The 23075-nt window shown below is 34.0% G+C and overlaps 1 protein-coding gene across 2 annotated transcripts in view; it reads right to left on the bottom strand.

Moving 5' to 3' along the window:
- LOC143222122 (soluble guanylate cyclase 88E-like) overlaps positions 1 to 23075 on the bottom strand; it is a 77470-nt gene that overhangs the window by 34245 nt on the left and 20150 nt on the right. Inside the window, exon 2 of one of the 2 annotated variants that reach the window (XM_076448112.1) lies at positions 19967 to 20139. In XM_076448112.1, coding sequence (XP_076304227.1) covers positions 19967 to 20134 — 168 coding nt within the window. In that variant the 5' untranslated portion in view covers positions 20135 to 20139. Of the gene's footprint in view, positions 1 to 19966; positions 20591 to 23075 lie in introns of those variants that run through there. The other variant, XM_076448113.1, reaches the window with a different exon arrangement.

Genomic DNA, 23075 nt, shown 5'->3' with positions numbered 1-23075 from the left:
GTAATAACCATTGGGTATTGACTTGAACGTCTGAAAACGCGCACACAATAGGGTAATAAACTTTGTCCTTTCTTCAAACATTGACTAAAATGTAGCTTAATGGTTATTACAGTTAACGTTGCTTCAGCTGATGAATATAAAGCGAAAATATAAGTCTGAAAATTGATTACAGTTTACAATACATGCGGTTTGTCCAGGTGGTTAGGGCGCTCGACTTCCAATGAGACAGTCGCGGGTTCGAATTCCCATCACACTATGCTCGCCCTTTCAGCCGTGAGGACCTTATAATGTTACGGTTAATCCCACTATTCGTTGGTAAACGAGTAGCCCAAGAGTTGGCTGTGTGTAGTAATTACTAGCTACCTTTCCTCTAGTATTACACTACTAAATTAGGGACAGTTAGCGCAGATAGCCTTTGTTTAGTTTTGCGCGAAATTCAAACCAAACCAAACTTCTAGTCTTACAGTGCTAAATCGAGGTTAGCGCAGATAGCCCATGTGTAGCTTTGCGCGAAAATTGAAGACTAACAAAGTAAAATAGATTCAGGCCTGTAATTGTTTCGAGCACAACATAAGCACATTGTAAAAGTATCGTATGTGACCCACTTTCAAGTCAGAAGAAACAAACAATTAAACTAGTTGTAGTAAGCGCTATTATTATTATTTACGTGTAGTTAAGTTATACTTAACCTCTCTTATTCCATAAAAAGGGAAGAAACAAAAAAAATGGCCGATTAGTTTTATGGGTAACATTGTTTAAACCTGATTCTCTTAAATAGTAAACGATACAATTAATGCTTTTTTATTTTTCTAACTCTGTGTTATCAACATATTACATATTTTAGCGACATTACAAAAACTCTATTTTGTCAACGTTTTTGTGAGCCGTTTTTCAATCTGAATAAACACAATAGTACAGGCTTTTTTAAATTCATGTAACTACTTACTTCACTAGGTATAGATGAATCTTCACCAAAACTGGTATGAAAGTTCATTTGGTCTGTGTGGGGTACACACAAATTTTCAGGTTTACGGTTATTATGTTTTTCACCACTGCTTCGCCCACTGAAGATTTATCGGGTCAGTGTCGAGATACATACAGATTTGCGGTTTCAGATTTTGTATTTTGAATTTTCTTGGGCGTTTTTTACCATTACATATAAGGGAAGTAACTTTTAAAGTGTTAAGATAACCTTTTATTAATGATGAATTTACACAACTTCCGTCCAGCGGAGGGATACTCTAGCTAGTAATAAATAATATAATAAATCTTAATTGGTTTATAGCTGTATGCAAATGAAATCTATGTGCTCCTAAGACCTAAGTGAAGATTATCTCTCACTTTCTCATGAGTTGTATCGGAAGAGTAGCAAAGCTAGGCCTAGAGAGCCTTAGAAGGCTGTTCGGTTAAGTCGATACAGACTCTAAATGGCTAGGACTAAAACAATTTCAAAAGTAGGAATACAGATTATATGTTTAACCTCAGTACAGCGTGTTTTATTCCAGTTTAAATAACTCAACAACATTTGACGTGTCTTACTATACTTTAATGAGTCAACAATACATCGTCTTACTCCAGTTTAAATGAATCAAGAATGCTTCGATGTGTCTCATTATAATTTTATGAGTCAACAAAATTGGTCTTGTCTTGCTTTAGTTTATACGAATTCACAATGTTTTAGCATATTTTACTCCAGTTTAAATGAGTCAACAATACATCATCTTATCCCACTGTACTCTGAATGAGTAAAAAATGCTTTTTTTCATTAACTCTCATCACTCAGTTTGTTCAGATTACTAAAGATACAAAACTTCCAATCTCGATATACCAAAACTGAAATATTATAAGAAATACCACTGAACGCTATTCTCACGTGATGACATTTCACTGAGCTTAGTTACTATTACAAGAGTTTTCTATATTTCAGTAGATATTGACATTTGTTTGTTGGATGAAGTTTACACTTTGCTTTGCACTAATACGAATGACTTGTATTACCTATAACGAGCGTGAGTTCACGGTTAAATGGAATACTTATTTGTTCACTAATAGCCTCACGGTTTATAATATTGACAATTTAACATCGTCTGGAAAAACGAAGCTGGATTATTAAGGTTGATAAAACTAAATGACTTTTAACGATGCATAGAATCATTGTTAAATATTAAATAAATAAACCGTAACACACAAGGCAAAAGTACAACTGCAGGTCTTCTTGCTTCTACGTCATTCTATAATTATAACGATGAGTGACTAATGTTGTCTTATATAGAGGTTGAAAACGTTATATTAAAACGATTTTGGAACCTCACTTCGTCGTTACAGTATATGTCACCACATTCAATCATGTTCTACCAAACGATCGTTCTTCTTAAATTTATTCCTGCTGTGTAGTTTCCATTAAGAAAGGCTCTGTTGTAACATTGTGAAGTATAAAACATACAACTCTGCCTTGCTTGCTTTCCATAATCGGTCTAGTATACGAGGTCAACGGTTTTCCGGTGTTTGTTTAAACAGTTCGATTGCGTATAAATCAACAGGCTCTGCTGCCTCAGACGATGTTATTGGTTTGTCTGTGAATGAAATAGCATAGATATTAATTTCATCCTCCATCTGCTTGAGGTACGCAACAGTTGACTGGGAAGTGAGAATGGAATTCTTATCTTAGTGGACCATAATCTCTTGACCTCATTTTTAGATGGAGATAAGTTTATTTCTTTCATGTCAAATAACAAGTAGACGTTAAGTCATTACGTTGGACGAATGTTTATCTTTTTTCCTTTTACTCATAATATTGTCTAAACTCACATAAAGTAAAATGATGCCAACAATAGCCTAACTTTTATCATTAATGAACCCTTTAATAGGCCAAATATAAGCATCCACATTCTTTTAAATTACTGGGTCAATATATGATCATTTATATTGGATATTTCGTGGTTTGTTAATATTTATGGAATGCTGATATTTGGTAAAAAAAGGAAAATGTTATCCAGTAAATTTTATGTTTGTTGAATTTCGCGTAAGACTACTCGACAATTACTCTTGTAAGACTGAATAGGAGGTTTGTTTGTTTGTTTTGAATTTCGCACAAAGCTGAATAGGAGAATATGATAAAATCTCTTGTAATCCACATACTACCCCAAACCTCTAAAAATATTTTGTGGCATCACCTGGATTCGAACGTGGTTCCCAAGCTTATCATAGGGTCAACATACGCCTGCCATGAATAAAATGTGTCTAGTCATGATCGTAAACCCTTATATTTATCGTTATTATAGACAGCTTGCGACCCACTCACCCTCAACCCATCGGTTAATTTAGCGTAACAAAACTTAAACATATATTATCAATCTATAATACCATGATTTCATTAATTTAAAAGTTGACATATGCACATCCGTCGACAAAGGCGTTTGATTAGTGCGAAAAAGTGATGTTCCATAGTAAAACTATGTTGATTAATCGTATCCTAGGTAACACGCTGGAACGTTTAAATTAATTACATTATAATTCCTCACGTTTCAAACTCCGAGAATAATTTTCTATGTTTCATTCCCCAGTGAGTTCACACCGTTAAAAATTAGGTTTCTATACTCATGGTAGGCAGAGCATAGATAGCCCATTATGTAGCAACAACATAGTTTAACAGCAAACGAGAATTTTCTACTTTCTTTGAATGTTGTTTTATAACCGTATGTTATATGTTACATAAAAAAAAAGAGTGGTAAGACGGAGAGGAAAGATACAGTTTATTTTTATAAAACTATTTATATACATAGATTTTCTTATCTTGAAATATAATTTTTATTTAAAATTAATTAATAAACTAAAGTTTTAAACAGCTGTTGTGTTTTTCTTATACCAACGATACCAGAACGTTAGGCTAAAAGACAAAAAATATTGCTTTACATTAGGCTAAACATCAACTTACATTCTGGCCAAACTAAGAGCCGATGTGCATTTTGTCTTTGGACCAACACTGTTGGCTCGGCATGGCTAGGTGGTTAAGGCACTCAACTCGTAATCTGAGGATCGCAGGTTAGAATTCCCGTCACACCAAACATGCTCGCCCTTTCAGCCGTGGGAGCGTTATAATGGGACGGTCAATCTCACTATTTGTTGGTAAAAGAGTATTATCCCAAGAGTTTGCAGTGGGAGATGATGACAAGCTGTCTTCCCTCTAGTCTTACACTGCTAAATTAGGGACGGCTAGCGCAGATAGCCGTCGTGTAACTTTGTGCGAAATTCAAAACAAACTAAGACAAACAAACCAACACTGTTTGCCAAAATTGAGCCAGATTTGTCAATACTTGACCAATACCGGCACAACTCTGAACTGCTATGTGAGTTGTCAGCTACCAAATAATTAGTTACACGATAGTATAGCTCTATCTCTATGATAATGCGTTTTTAATATAAGTGGTAAAGGTCAAAGGTCTTAGTATTAATAGAAACGCACCTGTACTGTATTTGAAACTGATAAATGGTTTAGTTCATTGAAGCTAAGTTGTACACGAGACACCTAAAACAGAAACCCATATATATTTATAAACACTCTGAAATTAATTTATTATTTATTATCGTACATTTTTTTCAAATAACTTTATACAAAAGTATCAGAACTGATGCAACATTCTGCTTAAATAGTACTCATTTTCCAGAAATGTATTTGGCATTTTCAATCGGATGGGTATGTTTATATACATATATATTAAACAATTAGTTCAAATAACCCATATTCATGCACTACCACCACTACTATAATAACAGGTAAGCAAACAACGATTTATAAGGAAGAATTTTATTGATTGTGAAACATATTACATTCTTCGACAGGAGATTTCATATCTTACATCATCAATAAAATTATTTCTTATGCTTATACATTGTTGTTTGCCTGTGTACAGTTATACTAGCGTAATGTGCTTCCTCACTCAAGCGCCCCTATTTCGAGGGGCTGGGGTTAACCAGTTAATAACACCCCTTGCTTACATTGTCACTTTTAGCGAGATTTATTGTCATGAATATTCCACTTTCACGGCTGAAATGTCGGCTGGATGTTGAGGTTCCTTCTCATCTGCAGCCTAGAACGTTAACCACTTTTAGCCCTCCAGAAAGATAATTCATTACAGATATATAGTGTTTAAATGCACTCGTATTGTTAAATATAAAACCAAAATAAATAAATATTTGTTTAAAAAATTCTACAAAGACTGTTTGTTTGGTGTGTTAGTAGTCAAGTAGAAAGTTACACAATGGGCTGGCTGTGTTGTGCCAACAACGGGTATTGAAACCAATCTTTAGCATTATATGCCTTCGGAATTACTGTTGTGCCAATGGGTGGGTAGGGGCTTTTCTACAATAATAGTGTATGTCATTTGTTGGATAAGGGGTTCGTATTGTAAGCCCAATTACCATTTTGTTAAACCTTTTTTTAAACTTTACTATCATGAACAAAACCATATTATGTATTTGAAATTTTACGCTCTACCCCCAGTGGCACAGCGGTATGCCTGCGGACTCACACCGCTATAAACTGGGTTTCAATACCCGTGATGGGCAGAGAAGCTTTCTGCTTAATTTTAAAAAACCCACTTATTTGAAGATGTATGATTTATTTGCTTTATTTTACGTTATTTCGTAAGAAGTATGTTAGAATTTCTTTTTATGGAACATCTGCTTCCAAGATAGGGCCCACCTATCATAATCTATTTATTAATGTGAAATTATTTTTTTTCCATCAAGTCCGCAGAAAGAGATTAACCACCGAACTCCGTTCGCTAATCTGTGACGTTAATCTGGTAACCAGAGGAACCACTACCCTAACTAGCTTAGACATGACAAACAACCACTGTTTTTGATGAGATGACTTTTTTTTTACGGTGTTTTACGATACTTAAACGATCAATAAAAAGGTTGGCCATAATTTCTTATTCTCGTGTTTCCTCGTATCTAGTAGGATTTCTGAAAGACGTGAGCAGTTACAAAATTAAGTAATGATTTCCTTCTTTAATCTTATTATATGCCATTTATCCATCATAAATTTCTGCAGGAAGAATATTACTGGCTGAGATGTAGTTAAAAGCTTCACTTTGTGGAGTCGAACACGTGTTTTCATATTCGTTGTAGAGTGGCTCGGAACCGCGTAATATTGCCTTTGGTAAAAAGTAATATAAGTGTAATACAAACTTCACACTCGTCGTTGCAGGATACTACTGTAAAACGTGAAGATTATCTGTAATATACGGAGAATGTTATACCAGCTTCTCTTACTACCGACAAACCTGAGAACGAGGAGTATAGAGAACCCGGTGGGTATTAAAAATCTACTTTCAGTACGAAGATGGTTTGTACCAATAAGCAAAGCAACACATACCAAATTGTCATAGACAGACAGACAGACTTATATAAATAGAAACAGACAGATAGACAAATAGATCAAAGAATGTCGGTAAAAGTAATGAACGTCAAAGCACCGTAGTCTACAAACCTGAGAAACTATAATGTATGTAGACATTTCTAAGTATTTATTTGAGAGCAATTTAAATGTGTGACCATTTGATATGAGTCTCCCAGTAATACGGCGGTAAGTCTAAGGACTTATAATGTTAGAAATCGGGGCTTAATACCGTTGGTGAACACAGAATGGATAACCCATAGTGTTGTTTTGTGCTTAAGTAAAAATAAAAACAAATTTAATATGAATCACAGAAAATTTATTAAAAAACGCACTATAAAACGCATTGTATTTTTAGTGTTCAAAAATGGCGTTGTCTGGTCTAGTGGTAGAGTTCTAGTGAATAAGGTTTGAATTTATATGACACCACAAAATATTTACCACAGTTTTATCTGTAAGGGTGTTATAAGGTTAACTATAAAGTTTGGATGATGGTGGGAGGGTACTGCTGACTTTTGGTCAGTAGCTCAAAGATAGAAACGGTACTACATAGTCTTTGTAACACTGCTATAAATACACGAACACCAAATGCTCAGGGAAGAGAGGCCTATGCGTGTATATATTTACCTAAGTCAACATGGTTTATGTGCTACGTATTTTGCCGCGGTGTAATTTGACTACTTAAAATACTCGCTGTGCTAGAGAATTAATTATTTGGATAATCTGTGTAATGGTAGCTCGCGTTACGATAATTGTAATTTGTCCTGTGGAATATTTGATTAATTCGAATCAGTCTACGTTGGCTGCCAGATAGGCTTAACGTGTCGCTGAATAAATGTCTAAAAAAAAAGTTATTGATTAATATTTCGTGTAAAATATTATTGCAAACGTATACAGTAGCTTAGCGATAAATCAGTAGGCTTATAACGCTAAAAGTCGAGTTATGATACCTGTGTTTGACAGCGTATAGATAGTTTATTGCGTAGCTTTCTGCTTAACAAGAACTACAGGAAAAGGTATGCTCCATCTATTCATTGCAATGTTTATTTTCCAGTCAATTAGGTTTAATTTATTGTGTCATATGTTTTTTTTTTGTTTTTAACAGTACTTATATAGACACGTGAGTAAATGTCTCGTAACTTGGCAGAGATTTCACATTGGTAAATAACAGGAGCCTACCAGTTTGATTGCATTCCAGTTGTATTGTAATTGAAATACCAACACTTCAAACTAAAGAGATAAACTGAAACAACCGAGTGTTTAAGATATTGCAAAAATTACTGCGGATGTTAACTTTCTTCTAGTGGAATAAGCATAATGAAACAAAAAATGTTACATAAGGATGACGTCAAATGGTACAAAACACTAAAGTATATTATATAAAGATGTTGTGAAATGGTACAAAACATTCGAGTATGTTATATAAGGATGACGCTAAATAGTACAAAACATTCGAGTATGTTATGTAAGGATGACGCTAAATAGTACAAAACATTCGAGTATGTTATATAAAGATGACGCTAAATAGTACAAAACATTCGAGTATGTTATATAAGGATGACACTAAATAGTACAAAACATTCGAGTATGTTATATAAGGATAACGCTAAATAGTACAAAACATTCGAGTATGTTATATAAGGATAACGCTAAATAGTACAAAACATTCGAGTATGTTATATAATGATGACACTAAATAGTACAAAACATTGGAGTATGTTATATAAGGATAACGCTAAATAGTACAAAACATTGGAGTATGTTATATAAAGATAACGCTAAATAGTACAAAACATTCGAGTATGTTATATAAGGATGACGCTAAATAGTACAAAATATTCAGGTATGCAGTTACCATTTATTAATATTATTATCGTATGAAAACAGCTTCCTATCTGTTAGGAAGTAACATTTACGAGAATATTCAATAATAAGTAACTAATGTCGGCATGTGCAAAGCGCGAGACAAAACATGAAATAATTTAAATATTATTTTGTATAATATATATATATATATATATATTTAAAAACTAAAAATAAAGAAGTAAAAAAGAAAGGTAAAAAGACAGCGCTTATTTAAATTTTTATTATTTTTATAAAAAATGGATATTATATACAATGAAATAAAATATGTTGTTTAAGGAGAAATCATAATGTGAATGTCTGTATGAATAACTTATAATTATACCTTCAAGAGTAATAAATAAATAAATGCTAGAATGATTCTAAAATTCAAAGGTTCCCTCACTCTTTGAATCGTTTCCAAAAGTAAAACCTTGAACTTGTATACGTCACTACACGCTTTCTGCAAGAGAAATTAAACACCTGCCGTGTAGTCTCGTATTAGAGTGGTAACACAAACACAAAACGATTTATGAAAGGACACGATGAAACTCGAAGGTTTCTCTAGTTAAGTATGGTACACACGTGTACAAGTACCGTTTTTGTTGTTTAGTAAATATGACAACTGAAAAACAAACTGAAAGTTGAAAGTGAAATTTTTGAAGTTGTTTAACTGCTTCAAACAACCCAACAAGAGTTGAAACATATGTGTTCTAAGCCTTTGACTCCTTACAATATCTCCAGTAATTCTTCCCTTTGACTCCCTACAATATCTCCAGTAATTCTTCAAATACCGATGCTTTTCAGACACTGTTTACAAAAACACACACAAAATACAACTTCCATGAAGTATATTCAAAGTATGCTTGCTATCATATGGGTATCACGACGTTTTTACTGCAACGATATATTTAAAAACAAACAACCTTGAATGGAAAGCGACTCTATTATTACAAAGGATTTTTTTTCTCGAGATATTAAATAATGGTTAAAAAAAAGAAATGTGTTATTTGAAATTTCTGTGACCTTTCAGTAAATATTGTAAATCAAACCCCCTTGTAGCTGTCATTTTATTAAACATCTCTGATAGTGCCAAGAAAACACTTTTAAAAGGGGCCGGTAAAAGTATATATTTTCAATGGTTTGTAATATAAATTCAACATCATTAAAAATATATTGGCCTCCGTTATGTATACAATAAGTTTGTCACGTGTAATTTGATAATTTCAATTACAATGTTATTTAATAAACTAAAATTTAAAAAAATTCTGAAATGGCAGAAACATACTAAGTTGAGTAAATGAACAGATTTGCGATGCAGTGCATATTTAAGTAGATGCTACCACCGGCACAGCGGCATGTCTTCAGCTCACAACGCTAGAAATCGGGTTTCGATACCAGTGGTGGACAGAACACAGGTAGCCCATTTTGCTTAATTCCAAACAAACAAACCTATTACTACTAAGGAATTTATTATGCTACATTTTATTGGTAAATAATATATATAAAATATATATATAACCCAGTATTTGACTATTGTTTGTTGTGAAGTTAAGCACAAAGCAACAGAATAGGCTATCTGTGCTCTGGGTATCGAAACCCAGTTTTTAGCATTGTAAGTTTACGGACATACTGCTGAGCCAGTGGGAGGCGAAAAGAGAGTAAAGGAAACACTTGCTAGTTAATAATAGTGATCGAATATTTACTTTATTAAATTTACTTACTTTCAAATACGTTAGATTGAAGTTTAGGGCAATAACAAGCATGATAAGCTGAACAAATAAAACAAAATTTACAAGCAGCCTACTTATTATGAAATATGTTTTAGGGTTATGTCCTAATTTTGAACAGATAGACAAAAACGAAAAAAGCAAGCTAGTAAACAACTCCCACCGCCAATTGTTTGACTACTCTTATGTAATCAGGAACGCACACCATAAGTAATGTCCGAAACTTTAATACAGAAAGTGCATCATCATTTTTGTCTTTCTAGAAGGCTTTGATGACTAAAATATGTAGTAGGACGTGTATAAACATGTCTAGACAAATAAAAGAAACTAACCCAACTCTACTTTTTCATATCATTAATCAAATAAACCCTTATGAAGATGGATGCGTCTGAGGAGCACATTAGGCGTATAATGCTTTATGAGTTTAAACAAGGCAATAGTGCAGCAGAAACTACATGAAACATTCAAGGTGTTTATGGTGCAGAGTCTCTCAATTAAAGAAAATATCAAAGATGGTTTCAGAAGTTCAGATCAGGCGATTACAGCTTAAGTGATGTGCCACGTTCAGGTAGTCCTGTTGAGTTTAATGATAACTTGCTGCTGGCTGCACTTGATGAAGATTGTACTCTAACAGTTGAAGAGCTACCACAGAAGCTTAATTCAACCCATTTAACAGTTTACCGTCATCTACGACAGCTTGGAAAGGTGTCAAAACTTGGAAAATAGGTCCCCCATGATTAGATACAAGTAAACCTTAGAGCAAGAGTGGACATCTGCACTTCTCCACACTCTCATGAATGCAACACCTTTTTGTTTTGGACAGGTTAGTGACTGGAGATGAAAAATGGATATATTATAAAAATGTTAAGTGCAGCAGGCAATGGCTCAGTGCAGATACACTGGCCAAAGTCTTGTTAAGCGTTTGGTGGGATGTTATTGGTGTGATCCACTTTGAGTTGCTACCACTCAATGTAATCATTACATCAGACTTCTATTGTCAACAGTTATAGCGCTCGAATGTTGCACTGAAAGAAAAGAGGCCTATTTTGATCAATCGTAAAGGTTTTGTGTTGCACCAGGATAATGCACGGCCCCAGACAACAAGGATTGAAGAGCTAAACTGGGAAAAACTTCCACATCCTCCTTATTCTCCAGACCTTGTCCCATCTGATTTTCAACTATTCCAAAGTTTGCAGAACTATCTTGATGTAAAAGAGCTTGGAAAACATGAAGATGTCGAAACTACCCTCTCTACATTTTTTTTCTCTAAACCACAAGAATTTTATAGAAGTGGCATTCAGAATCTTGTGAATGGTGGGTAGGAAGTAATTAATAATAATGGAACACACATTATTGATTAAATAATATTACAAGCGTTTGAAATCCTTTCTCTTTTTCTAAACCTGAAATTGGGCCTTACTTAAGGGATGATCTTATATATAGCGCCCCCATGGGCCCACAGTGAAGAGTGAGTTGTTGCCGCAACCGGTTGCTTGCTTTGAGTCTTCAAGCACTCGGTACGGGCACATTCACCACTAAGTCACGCACTTCCACGGCGAAAGGGTCAAGGGTTAAGATTATTTTAAAATAAAAGCGCTGAATGTTAATATTAAAATTACGATGTCGAATGAAACAGACGTATCTTTGTTATAGCCGAGGATATCAATGATGGCCGTTGTTTTAAGACAACAATTACCTTTTATGTACTGCTGGAAAGACAACATTTGCTTGTTTTACAGAAAGCCACATTCAGCCATCTGCTGTGTCAACCGTGGGAAATCGGATTTCATCGTTGTAGGTCCTTAAACTTATTGCTGTCTCATCAGGGTACAACAAACATTGTGCCGAAATAAGTTACACTACAGTGATGTTTACGTATAGCTTCGTTAGAAGACTCATGTATACAGAGGAATATAGAAATGTGTATGATATTCAAGAATGGAACCATCAAACACTCAAGTAATTAGTTGTTTATATAAATATGTTTTGCACCTCAGAAATACTCCACTAAATTGATAACGAAAGCAAACCTTTTATGCAGGGATATACCGTAAAGTATAGTGACCCAATACACACTGTTACAGGAGCACATCGGATCCGAAACACACTGTTATAAAAACATATCGACCTGAGGTACACTTTTACTCGTGTACATCGTCCACTAGTCACATGCTAGCCATGTTACTTTTATTCTATATTTAATACTAGTGTACATCGTCTACTATTCACATGCTAGCCATGTTACTTATATTCTATATTTAATACTAGTGTACATCGTCTACTAGTCACATGCTAGCCATATTACTTATATTCTATATTTAATACTAGTGTACATCGTCTACTAGTCACATGCTAGCCATATTACTTATATTCTATATTTAATACTAGTGTACATCGTCTACTATTCACATGCTAGCCATGTTACTTATATTCTATATTTAATACTAGTGTACATCGTCTACTATTCACATGCTAGCCATGTTACTTATATTCTATATTTAATACTAGTGTACATCGTCTACTATTCACATGCTAGCCATGTTACTTATATTCTATATTTAATACTAGTGTACATCGTCTACTATTCACATGCTAGCCATGTTACTTATATTCTATATTTAATACTAGTGTACATCGTCTACTATTCACATGCTAGCCATGTTACTTATATTCTATATTTAATACTAGTGTACATCGTCTACAATTCACATGCTAGCCATGTTACTTATATTCTATATTTAATACTAGTGTACATCGTCTACTATTCACATGCTAGCCATGTTACTTATATTCTATATTTAATACTAGTGTACATCGTCTACTATTCACATGCTAGCCATGTTACTTATATTCTATATTTAATACTAGTGTACATCGTCTACTATTCACATGCTAGCCATGTTACTTATATTCTATATTTAATACTAGTGTACATCGTCTACAATTCACATGCTAGCCATGTTACTTATATTCTATATTTAATACTAGTGTACATCGTCTACTATTCACATGCTAGCCATGCTACTTATATTCTATATTTAATACTAGTGTACATCGTCTACTAGTCACATGCTAGCCATGTTACTTATATTCTATATTTAATACTAGTGTACATCGTCTACTATTCACATGCTAGCCATGTTACTTATATTCTATATTTAATACTAGTGTACATCGTCTACAATTCACATGCTAGCCATGTTACTTATATTCTATATTTAATACTAGTGTACATCGTCTACTATTCACATGCTAGCCATGTTACTTATATTCTATATTTAATACTAGTGTACATCGTCTACAATTCACATGCTAGCCATGTTGCTTATATTCTATATTTAATACTAGTGTACATCGTCTACTATTCACATGCTAGCCATGTTACTTATATTCTATATTTAATACTAGTGTACATCGTCTACTAGTCACATGCTAGCCATGTTACTTATATTCTATATTTAATACTAGTGTACATCGTCTACTAGTCACATGCTAGCCATGTTACTTATATTCTATATTTAATACTAGTATACATCGTCTACTATTCACATGCTAGCCATGTTACTTATATTCTATATTTAATACTAGTGTACATCGTCTACTATTCACATGCTAGCCATGTTACTTATATTCTATATTTAATACTAGTGTACATCGTCTACAATTCACATGCTAGCCATGTTACTTATATTCTATATTTAATACTAGTGTACATCGTCTACAATTCACATGCTAGCCATGTTACTTATATTCTGTATTTATTACTATTGTACATCGTCCACTAGTCACATGCCAGCCATATTACTTATATTCTATATTTAATACTAGTGTACATCGTCCACTAGTCACATGCTAGCCATGTTACTTATATTCTATATTTAATACTAGTATACATCGTCTACTATTCACATGCTAGCCCTATTACTTATATTCTGTATTTAATACTAGTGTACATCGTCTACTAGTCACATTAATTCCCACTTGTAGTAAACACTACAATTCATACATATTATATACTAGATGTATTCCATAACAAACTTTGTCTCTGAATATATATTATTGTCGCTTTGATTCATATTTGAGTCTTTATTACTACATGATAAAGTGTTTAGAAATAACAACGATCTCACAGTGATCACATGACGATCACAATGGGAAGTTAATGTCTTGTAATGTGTGTTTTCAAAATTGTCTTCTAGAATTTAAACCTTCCAATGAAGTAGAGAAAAAATAGATAGTTATTGGCAGAAACTCATGACGTATGAAGAATCATGTTATTTGCAGCTGCTTAAAGCTGAGAAGGCACCACGTCTATCTGTTTGTTTTTAGGATAGCATTGAAGTCTCCCGTTGGGTCAGCGGTGAGTTTAAAGACCCACGATCTAATTTTCGATTATTCTCAATGAACAAAAAAACAACAAACAGATGTCGCTGATGGTTCGGAAAGAAAGAGTTTGCTGCTTTACTTAGGATTTGTTTGTTTGTTTTGGAATTTCGCACAAAGCTACTCGAGGGCTATCTGTGCTAGCCGTCCCTAATTTAGCAGTGTAAGACTAGAGGGAAGGCAGCTAGTCATCACCACCCACCGCCAACTCTTGGACTACTCTTTTACCAACGAATAGTGGGATTGAACGTCACATTATACACCCCCACGGCTGGGAGGGCGAGCATGTTTAGCGCGACGCGGGCACGAACCCGCGACCCTCGGATTACGAGTCGCACGCCTTACGCGCTCGGCCATGCCAGGCCATTCTTTACTTAGGAAAACTCGCATTAGAGAATCATCGAATGTTACAATTATTTATTTCAATTACTACATCAATGGGGAAAACCGACATATTACTGGAGATGTCTTGTTCTGCACAATTTCTACCTAGTTAGACTTTAAACCGAAACTATAAAACACGTCAAATCAACACTACCAAACTGTACCCGTAATATCTGGGACATAGCTATCAATAACGTCTGATTATATTCAAGCTCCGTTGTTCAGGACACCCGAGATAACTTATAAATAAATGAATCTAATTCTATACAACAAATTACCTAAAAGCACGTAATGTAATAAATCAATACAAAAAAAGGTTAAAATCCATAATAAACACTTTATTTGCGGATAAAATAAGTTATCATGGTTTTCAAATTTTATTTTTCAGAAAAAATAACACGATTATTTAGCGTCAGCAGATGGCTACATTTGAAGAATGGAGCGCCCTCTTCACATGATTAATTATATTTTTCATACGACATTAGTATTAAACTGATTACATCTTGAACGCTTCTTTCTTTATGTAATTTGTTACGGATTTTCAAGTGTTAGAAGGTCGTATAATAATGATATTTCAATAATATTATAATAAAACTATTAACAATATCATGCCTGATGCAGCATCACTAAGCAACAAAACAGTGCAACACGTCTACAAAGATATATTTATATTCGCCTTTTGTTTGCATCCACTGAAAGTGCTCGTGCATGCGAGTTTAGGTAATAATGTACGCACGCATTTTAAAGAAAGACAAGAACCGATTATTCGTAAAATAGTTTGCAATGAAACATCAAGGAAGATCCACAACTGGATAAGAAAAATATGCGAGTTGGATCATTGTTTGTGTTATTGCAGTATTTGTTCACGAACGTATTGCTATTAAATGTCATACTTCACCAGTGAATGAGATCCGCCCACACTACGACTTAATTTAAATTATTGTTGTCTTACAAGCAACAAATATAGACAGCACTTCACCTGGTGGTCCGTCAACATTTATGTCAGTTTGTGTATACACTACGGTGCATTTGCTCGAAGAGAGGGCATAATCCTTTCTTAGTTTCTCAGTCCGTTATCGCTGACTAAAATGAAAAGCCGTTGTAAAAAAAAAAATGTTTGAAGAGCTGTCTGGAGTATTTGACCGAAACCTCTTAGGGTTTAAAACAACTTTCTAGGACGTCGGACTGGAACAACTTAGAGTCTGAAACAACTTTCTGAAATCAGAAGAACTTAGGGTTTGAACCTAATTATTAGAAAGCCTTCATTAGTTTTTGAGTTATCTGTCCTCGTGAATATATGCCTCTTTAATTTTGTACCAAATACTTATGCTCCTGGAATGACATACTCTGTCTGACCTTCAAAATCAAACTACCCAGTCCAACCCAGAAGTTCATCACATATCATCTTAAGAAGCTTCGCATCAGACGTGCCACGTGCTCCCACCTGCCTCATAATGTCATCTTCCTCTAACTTATATCTTTTCAACATTTCATTCGAGAAATGTTGTGCCTCCTACGAAAGTTTGCCTCCTTGTAAACAATCCATCTGAAGATTTTGTTTTTCTCTCGTATCTCCTAACTTTCAAAACTGATTAAATAAGGTTCCAAACACTTGATAAACGTATCATTTCGTACCATTCGGTTTCCTTTTTGAACTCCTCTTTTAGGGTACTGCAGATTCTCACCATTATCTATAGCCACTGTTTTATGATTTTCTACATGCAAGAAGAGAGGGCTTAATATTTTGGTAGCCTGCCAGCCCTATAGAGTGAAATGAAATAATAAAGAATACAAAACGAAAAGGAGATTTTCAGCTAATATTTTGTAACGTAGTCGGGCTAACGAAAATGTCTAAAATTTAATGTGGGATTTTTATGTTTCTCATCTCCTTGATTATAATACGGAGAAAGATTTAATTAATATTGTGTGATTTTGAATCTGTATGATCTGAAAAGTTCCTGGTGCTGCATGATTTGTTTTCACTTTCACACGTATCTTTTGTTTCACATCTGCTAATCTGTAGTGATAAATTAGAGAAAAGTCAGCGAGTCGACACTACTCACCGCCAACTCTCGGGCTACTCTTCTATCAATAAATAGTGGGATTGACCGTTACGTTATAACGCCCCACGAACGAAAGGGTGAGTATATTTGGTGATGAGAATTCAAATTTACGACACTCAGATTGCCAATCGAGCGCATTAACCACCAGGCCACTCCAGCCTTGTTTCATATGCTTAGATGTCATGTATAGTTTCTATATAATTGCGATGCCACATTTTAAAAAATGATTCATTAAAATTGAGAAAACAAGTACGTATAAGACCATATACACTTTAAGTATTTAATGCTTAAAAATATATATTTATATATTAAATTTTGGGACTGTCTGGAAAGGGCACTAAATATTTCCATTGTATATCCATAAAAAGGGTGATAATTAGATATGATGGTAATACATAAAAACAAAAATAGGGCTAATTAGATACCATGATATTCTACATCGATAAGAATGGTAGTTCTTATAAGTGCTGATATTTTACACGCACAAAAATAACAATAGTTACACCTGATTATATTTTATATCAACAAAATTGGGGGTGATTACATGTGATAATATTCTATACGAATAAAAATGGGGTTAATTACATGTGATAATACTCTGTATCGACATAAAAAAATCAATTGTATATAATGAAATTCTATTTCCACAAAAATGGTGGTATTTACGTGTGATGATAATCTATACGGACAAAAGTGGTGGTAATTACACGCCGTTGTGTACTTGTCAGAGGGATGCCCCTTCAGTGGCTCAGCGGAATGTCTGCGGACTTACAAGGCTAAAAATCGGGTTTCGATACTCGTGGTGGGCAGAGCACAGATAGCCCATTGTGTAGCTTTGTGCTTAATTAAAAAACAACAGCAACTTGTCAGAGGCAAAACGTTTTTCTTGAAGCAACACTAGTCAAGCATGATCGTGGTGGATATTTAAACGTATATTCAATTTAGATGTATACAATTTTACAAGGCAATTCATTTAAGTTTTTATAAGTAGAAAAATAAGTGATTCAGAAACAGAGATAATCCAATGATGTCACATACCTCCCTAAAACTGTTACATGTTAACTAGTCACTTTAAGTACTGAGGCTAAATATTCACCTTACAAGTAGACCAAATCTAAAGAAAATTTAGTAGGATCATAAAATTTCACTTTATATTTGTTGTTAAGCACAAATAGGTTATTTGTTCAGTTCACGGGTATTGAAACCCGATGTTTAGCGTCATAAGTCCAAAGGCTTACCGACAAACCACTAGGGTTGGCTATGGTCAGAAGAGTTTCCTAGGTTTCATAACTGGCTGCACAAATGAAGAGAATCCACTTCCAATATTGTAAAAATAACTTAGCAGAGGTTCAATGTTTTTTTATTAAAAAGTTTAGCAATAAGTGTGGTTTATGAAATAAAGAGTTCCAAAGTGGGTCAGCGGTAAGTTTACTGAATGACAACGCTAAAATTCGGGGTTCGATTATCATTTGTGGCGTTGCCAGATCTCATATAGCCTATTGTGTGTCTTTGAGCTAAAACTTTGGTTACAGATACAGTCTATTAAACAAAAGTCCTACAGTGCATCGGCGGTAAGCTTATTGAACTACAAAGCTAAGGTCCGAGATTCGATTCTGAGTTGTGTCCAGAGCGCCCATGGCTTGTGATGTATCTTTGCGCTAAAAACAAACAACTGAATGATGTGTATGGTAAAGTTTCGAAGCTCGACACCTTTTCCAGTTTTAAGGCGAATTTAATAACACTGTATTATTTATTTCATATCTCATGGTTTAAATCGGAGAACTGTGTAAAATACAGTGCTTCCTTGTAGTTTATTAAATAAAAATATCGCACAAATAAACAAAAGTTCATACGTAATTGTTTTTAATTGTTTGTCTGAAGCAAGGAGCCACACAGTGGGCCATCTGTTCTGTGATCACTGCGGATTTTGCAACCCGATTTCTACAGTTATAAGCCCTCAAACTTCCCGCCGAGTTCATTACAGTTCATTACAAGTTGTAATGGCGTTTTTTTATTTCATGTTTTAAAGATAAGCCCCCCCCCAGTAGTTCAGTGGTATGCTTGCGGACTTAACTCTAAAATCCGGGTTTCGATACCAGTGGTGGGCAGAGCACAGATAGCCCATTGTGTAGCTTTGTGCTTACTTAGAAAAAATAAAGATAATTTAATTATGATGCACTTCTTATTGTCAGCATACTTTGTAAAGCTTGACGTTCATATATATTTGGCCTTTAACTATTTATATTAAGTACTTTCTAGATCTATACTCAATAGTACTCTCCATTAAGAACAGATAAAAGTGCTTTAGTACCACAGTGAGAAGGAGACACTTTTAGAGGTTACCCACTTACGCCCTTTTCTTCATATGTTTATTGATAAGAGCTGTCCATTTACAGATCACCACACCGTTTAAGTCAAACATCATTTGATAGGAGATGTCCACTTACAGATCACCACACCGTTTAAGTCAAACATCATTTGATAGGAGATGTCCACTTACAGATCACCACACCGTTTCAGTCAAACATCATTTGATAGAAGATGTTCACTTACAGATCACCACACCGTTTCAGTCAAACATCATTTGATAGAAGATGTCCACTTACAGATCACCACACCGTTTCAGTCAAACATCATTTGATAGAAGATGTCCACTTACAGATCATCACACAGTTTCAGTCAAACATCAGTTAATAGGGGTTGTCCACTTACAGATCATCACGTCCTTTTATTCAAACAGCAGTTGAATTGTCGTTAACTGTTAATCTCATGTTAAACGTATTCGATTAAAATACATATTTCATAATTGTCGTCTGTCGACGCAGCAAAGTTTCAAGAATTATGGTCATTTCGGCTGTAATAGCGTTAGACTTAGACACTAGTATCTAAAAATTACTATTTAAACATTTAAATATTAGTATCTGATATGCGATGTACAAATACTAAGTTCATGAATTAGCCTACTCGCCCTGAAACTGGAAAAAACTAATTCCATTTTTCACACACACATGAAAAAAATGAACAAAGGAGGTATCGTGTGTAGCAGCAACTAACCACTTCAATAAAACCGTTAACCAGTTATTACAAGAAACCAACTTTATGTATTCATTTTCAGTTTTTACTGTCACTTCTATTCGACATCATACCATAACTACAATTATTACCTGACAAGCTATAGCTGTGAGCCTTGGGACATAGCAATCTGGATAGACTTGATGCGTCGTAAAGCTATTTTGTTCCACTTTAGCCAGTTTCCGTATTTCTTCCCATTTTTCTTCTCCGTACTCCGTACAGATGTACCGGCTAAAGTTCTCCAAAATCAATCCATACATAGCTGCTGTAGGTAAAAAAAACGAACTGTAGAAACGTTCGTAACTTAGTGAGTTTAGCGCTACGGTAACTTTATAGGTGTTTCCTTTTGCTTATTTCATTTCGTTACTGGCTAAAAGACTTTGGATACAGATAGTAAAGTTAATAACTGATTTTCTCGACTAAGATCTTGAATGAATGATGCTAATAAAAAACGTATATGATTATATACAGAAGAGATCGCTTGAAGTTTATCAACTGGTCAAAAAGTCCTTTTGACGATATAAAAAAAATAGGAATAACTTTCGCGTAATTCGAAGAAAACAAAAACAGAATTATTCCAATGCTTAAACTTAGAATGTATTTAGTTATAAATGCATTAGCTTCTCATCTCTGTAGCACACAACAGTATTTGTGATCGATGCTCAAGATAACTGGGGAGCTTCTTCCTACTGATAGACGCAGAGCACTTGATGCTCTCGGTCTGTAGAACCGATTGAGAAACGAAACCACGTGATGTCTTTCATAACCAATCGAAGATGAAAGGCAGAAGGAAATCATGGTAGCCTTGAGCAATCCCACGCCAAAGTAGACTGTCACAACACAGTGGAGCGCATATTTCTTCAAATTGAGCATGTGCAAATACGTCTTTACGTTCGAAACGCAGTAAAGACTTGCGTATGCGTATTGAAGCTAGAGTAAGTGTCAGTTCACATGTGTGTACACACTATCTGGTAAGTTTATCATGGTTCTCTACAGTCTAGAGTAAGTGTCAGTTCACATGTGTGTACACACAAGCTGGTAAGTTTATCAAGATTCTCTACAGCCTAAAGCAAATGTCAGTTCACATGTGTGTACATACAAGCTGGTCAGTTTATCATGATTCTAAACAGTCTAGAGCAGGTGTCAGTTTACACTTGTGCGTGTAGAAGCTGGTATGTTTATCTTGGTTCTTTTGTCAGTTTAACTATTCTTATCAGATTACAAACCTGGCTCTGGATATTAGTCTGTTGTAGTTTAAGGCCTACATGTTATCACCACTACCTGAAAAGAAAACTGTATAGACCTTTACTGTTGTCTTAACCTTTAAAAAATGTTCAATAAAAAAATAAACTTCTTTCCCGTATACAGATCGATACATATATACATGCGTACACATATCAATATGTATTGATACTATTTGTATATATATAGAAAGAGACACACATTTTTTTTATTGGTTTGTATTTTCTTTTCACAATTTATTAATTTTGGTACTTTATTTTGAGGTTAATACGTTTCAACATGTTATCTTAAGTTCGCAGCTGCATTTTTAAAGCAAGACAAAGAACAGACATTTATTTGCCTATCATAACGTCATGAGCTATTTACCTGATTTTGCAATGCATGTTCGAATAGCTGTTTACCTGCCTACAAATAATATTCCAACACCGTTTGAAGAAATTAAATCATGCTCTTAACCTTTGATCTATTTCCGAATCACATCAGTTATATTAAAGTAGCAGAAAAGAGTAAATGTACACATTAATAACAGACTTTATTATCTACTGTATATAGCTATTCCTAATTCTGGCAAAACTAAGCCTCGTAAAAAATAGCATTAAATAAAAAATCATTTGAAGTGATTATATAACAAAACAAACTGAATATTGGTGAACTATAGCAAACTGGCATGCGTCAGATAAAACACAACAAAACAAACTGAATATTGGTTAACTGGCATGCGTTAGATAAAATATAAGAAACTGAACATAATTAACTATAGCAAACTGGCATGCGTCAGATAAAACACAACAAAACAAACTGAATATTGGTTAACTGGCATGCGTTAGATAAAATATAAGAAACTGAACATAATTAACTATAGCAAACTGGCATGCGTCAGATAAAACATAACAAGCTGAACATTGGTTAACTATCAGGCTACGTTCAATCAAAAAAATAAAAATAATAAAAAATTTCCTAAGAGATATGGATTTTATGATAAAGGAAACTTAAAAAAAATAAATTAGATTACTTTTGTTGAAAAGATTAGAATAGTATACGAAAACAATTCCTATTAACTGATAGCCAAACTTTTAATGTTCCTGAATTTTAGTGACCCATACCCTATTGTATATTTGTTGAGTGTATGAAAACTAAATATACATCTTTCTATTTTGGTTTTCGGTTATTAACCTTTCCATCGTCTCCTCATACTGAAATCTAAAACATAAATGGATTGGCTACTTTCGAAAGAAAAGATCTTTACGTACATACACATATATGGATATCCATTAATATCGAAATCACTCAAACTCACGCACCTCTACACTGTGTTTATTATAATAATTTGGTTTATAATAACGTTCACATGATGGTAAGAGGTTACTATTGGAGATGCTTCCCTCATATTTGCATATCCTTTTGTACTCATAGATGAAAATTATCACATGACTGACAGGAGTCTTTACATAATAGTTTGAAATTGAAAAATTTAAAATGTAAACGTACACAATGCTCCACATATATTAATATGACATCACGTTGTTTGTATTTATGTTTTTAGGTAATTCATCTTAATAAGTTGAATTTTTAAAACATTATATACCTACGCTTTTCCAACTGTGTTATCTGTAACGGTGGATGGACTATACCATTACTAATGGAATATTCTTATAGACAGCCAAAGCTTATGACTGTTTTCATTGTTAGCAGCCTATACTATCACCAAAGCCTAATTATTGTCTATGTGTTCCCTAAATTATATATATATATACCGTATTATTTCTGTATTGTTATTTTCATTAACCGTTTTGGTTAGAGTATTCAATTATTATACTTTTATTTATTATTATTTGTTTATCTTTTAGTGCAGATATTGTTTTGCTTTGTTACCTTAACATAAGCATTTATAAGTAGTATAAATATTTCAAGCTGAATCTCCTACCATAAGGTATTATTGGGATTACGGCCGAAAGTATA

The sequence above is a fragment of the Tachypleus tridentatus genome, chromosome 8 (assembly GCF_004210375.1).
Source record: "Tachypleus tridentatus isolate NWPU-2018 chromosome 8, ASM421037v1, whole genome shotgun sequence".
In the NCBI taxonomy this organism is placed as follows: domain Eukaryota; kingdom Metazoa; phylum Arthropoda; class Merostomata; order Xiphosura; family Limulidae; genus Tachypleus; species Tachypleus tridentatus.
This window is presented reverse-complemented; position numbering and strand designations above follow the sequence as displayed.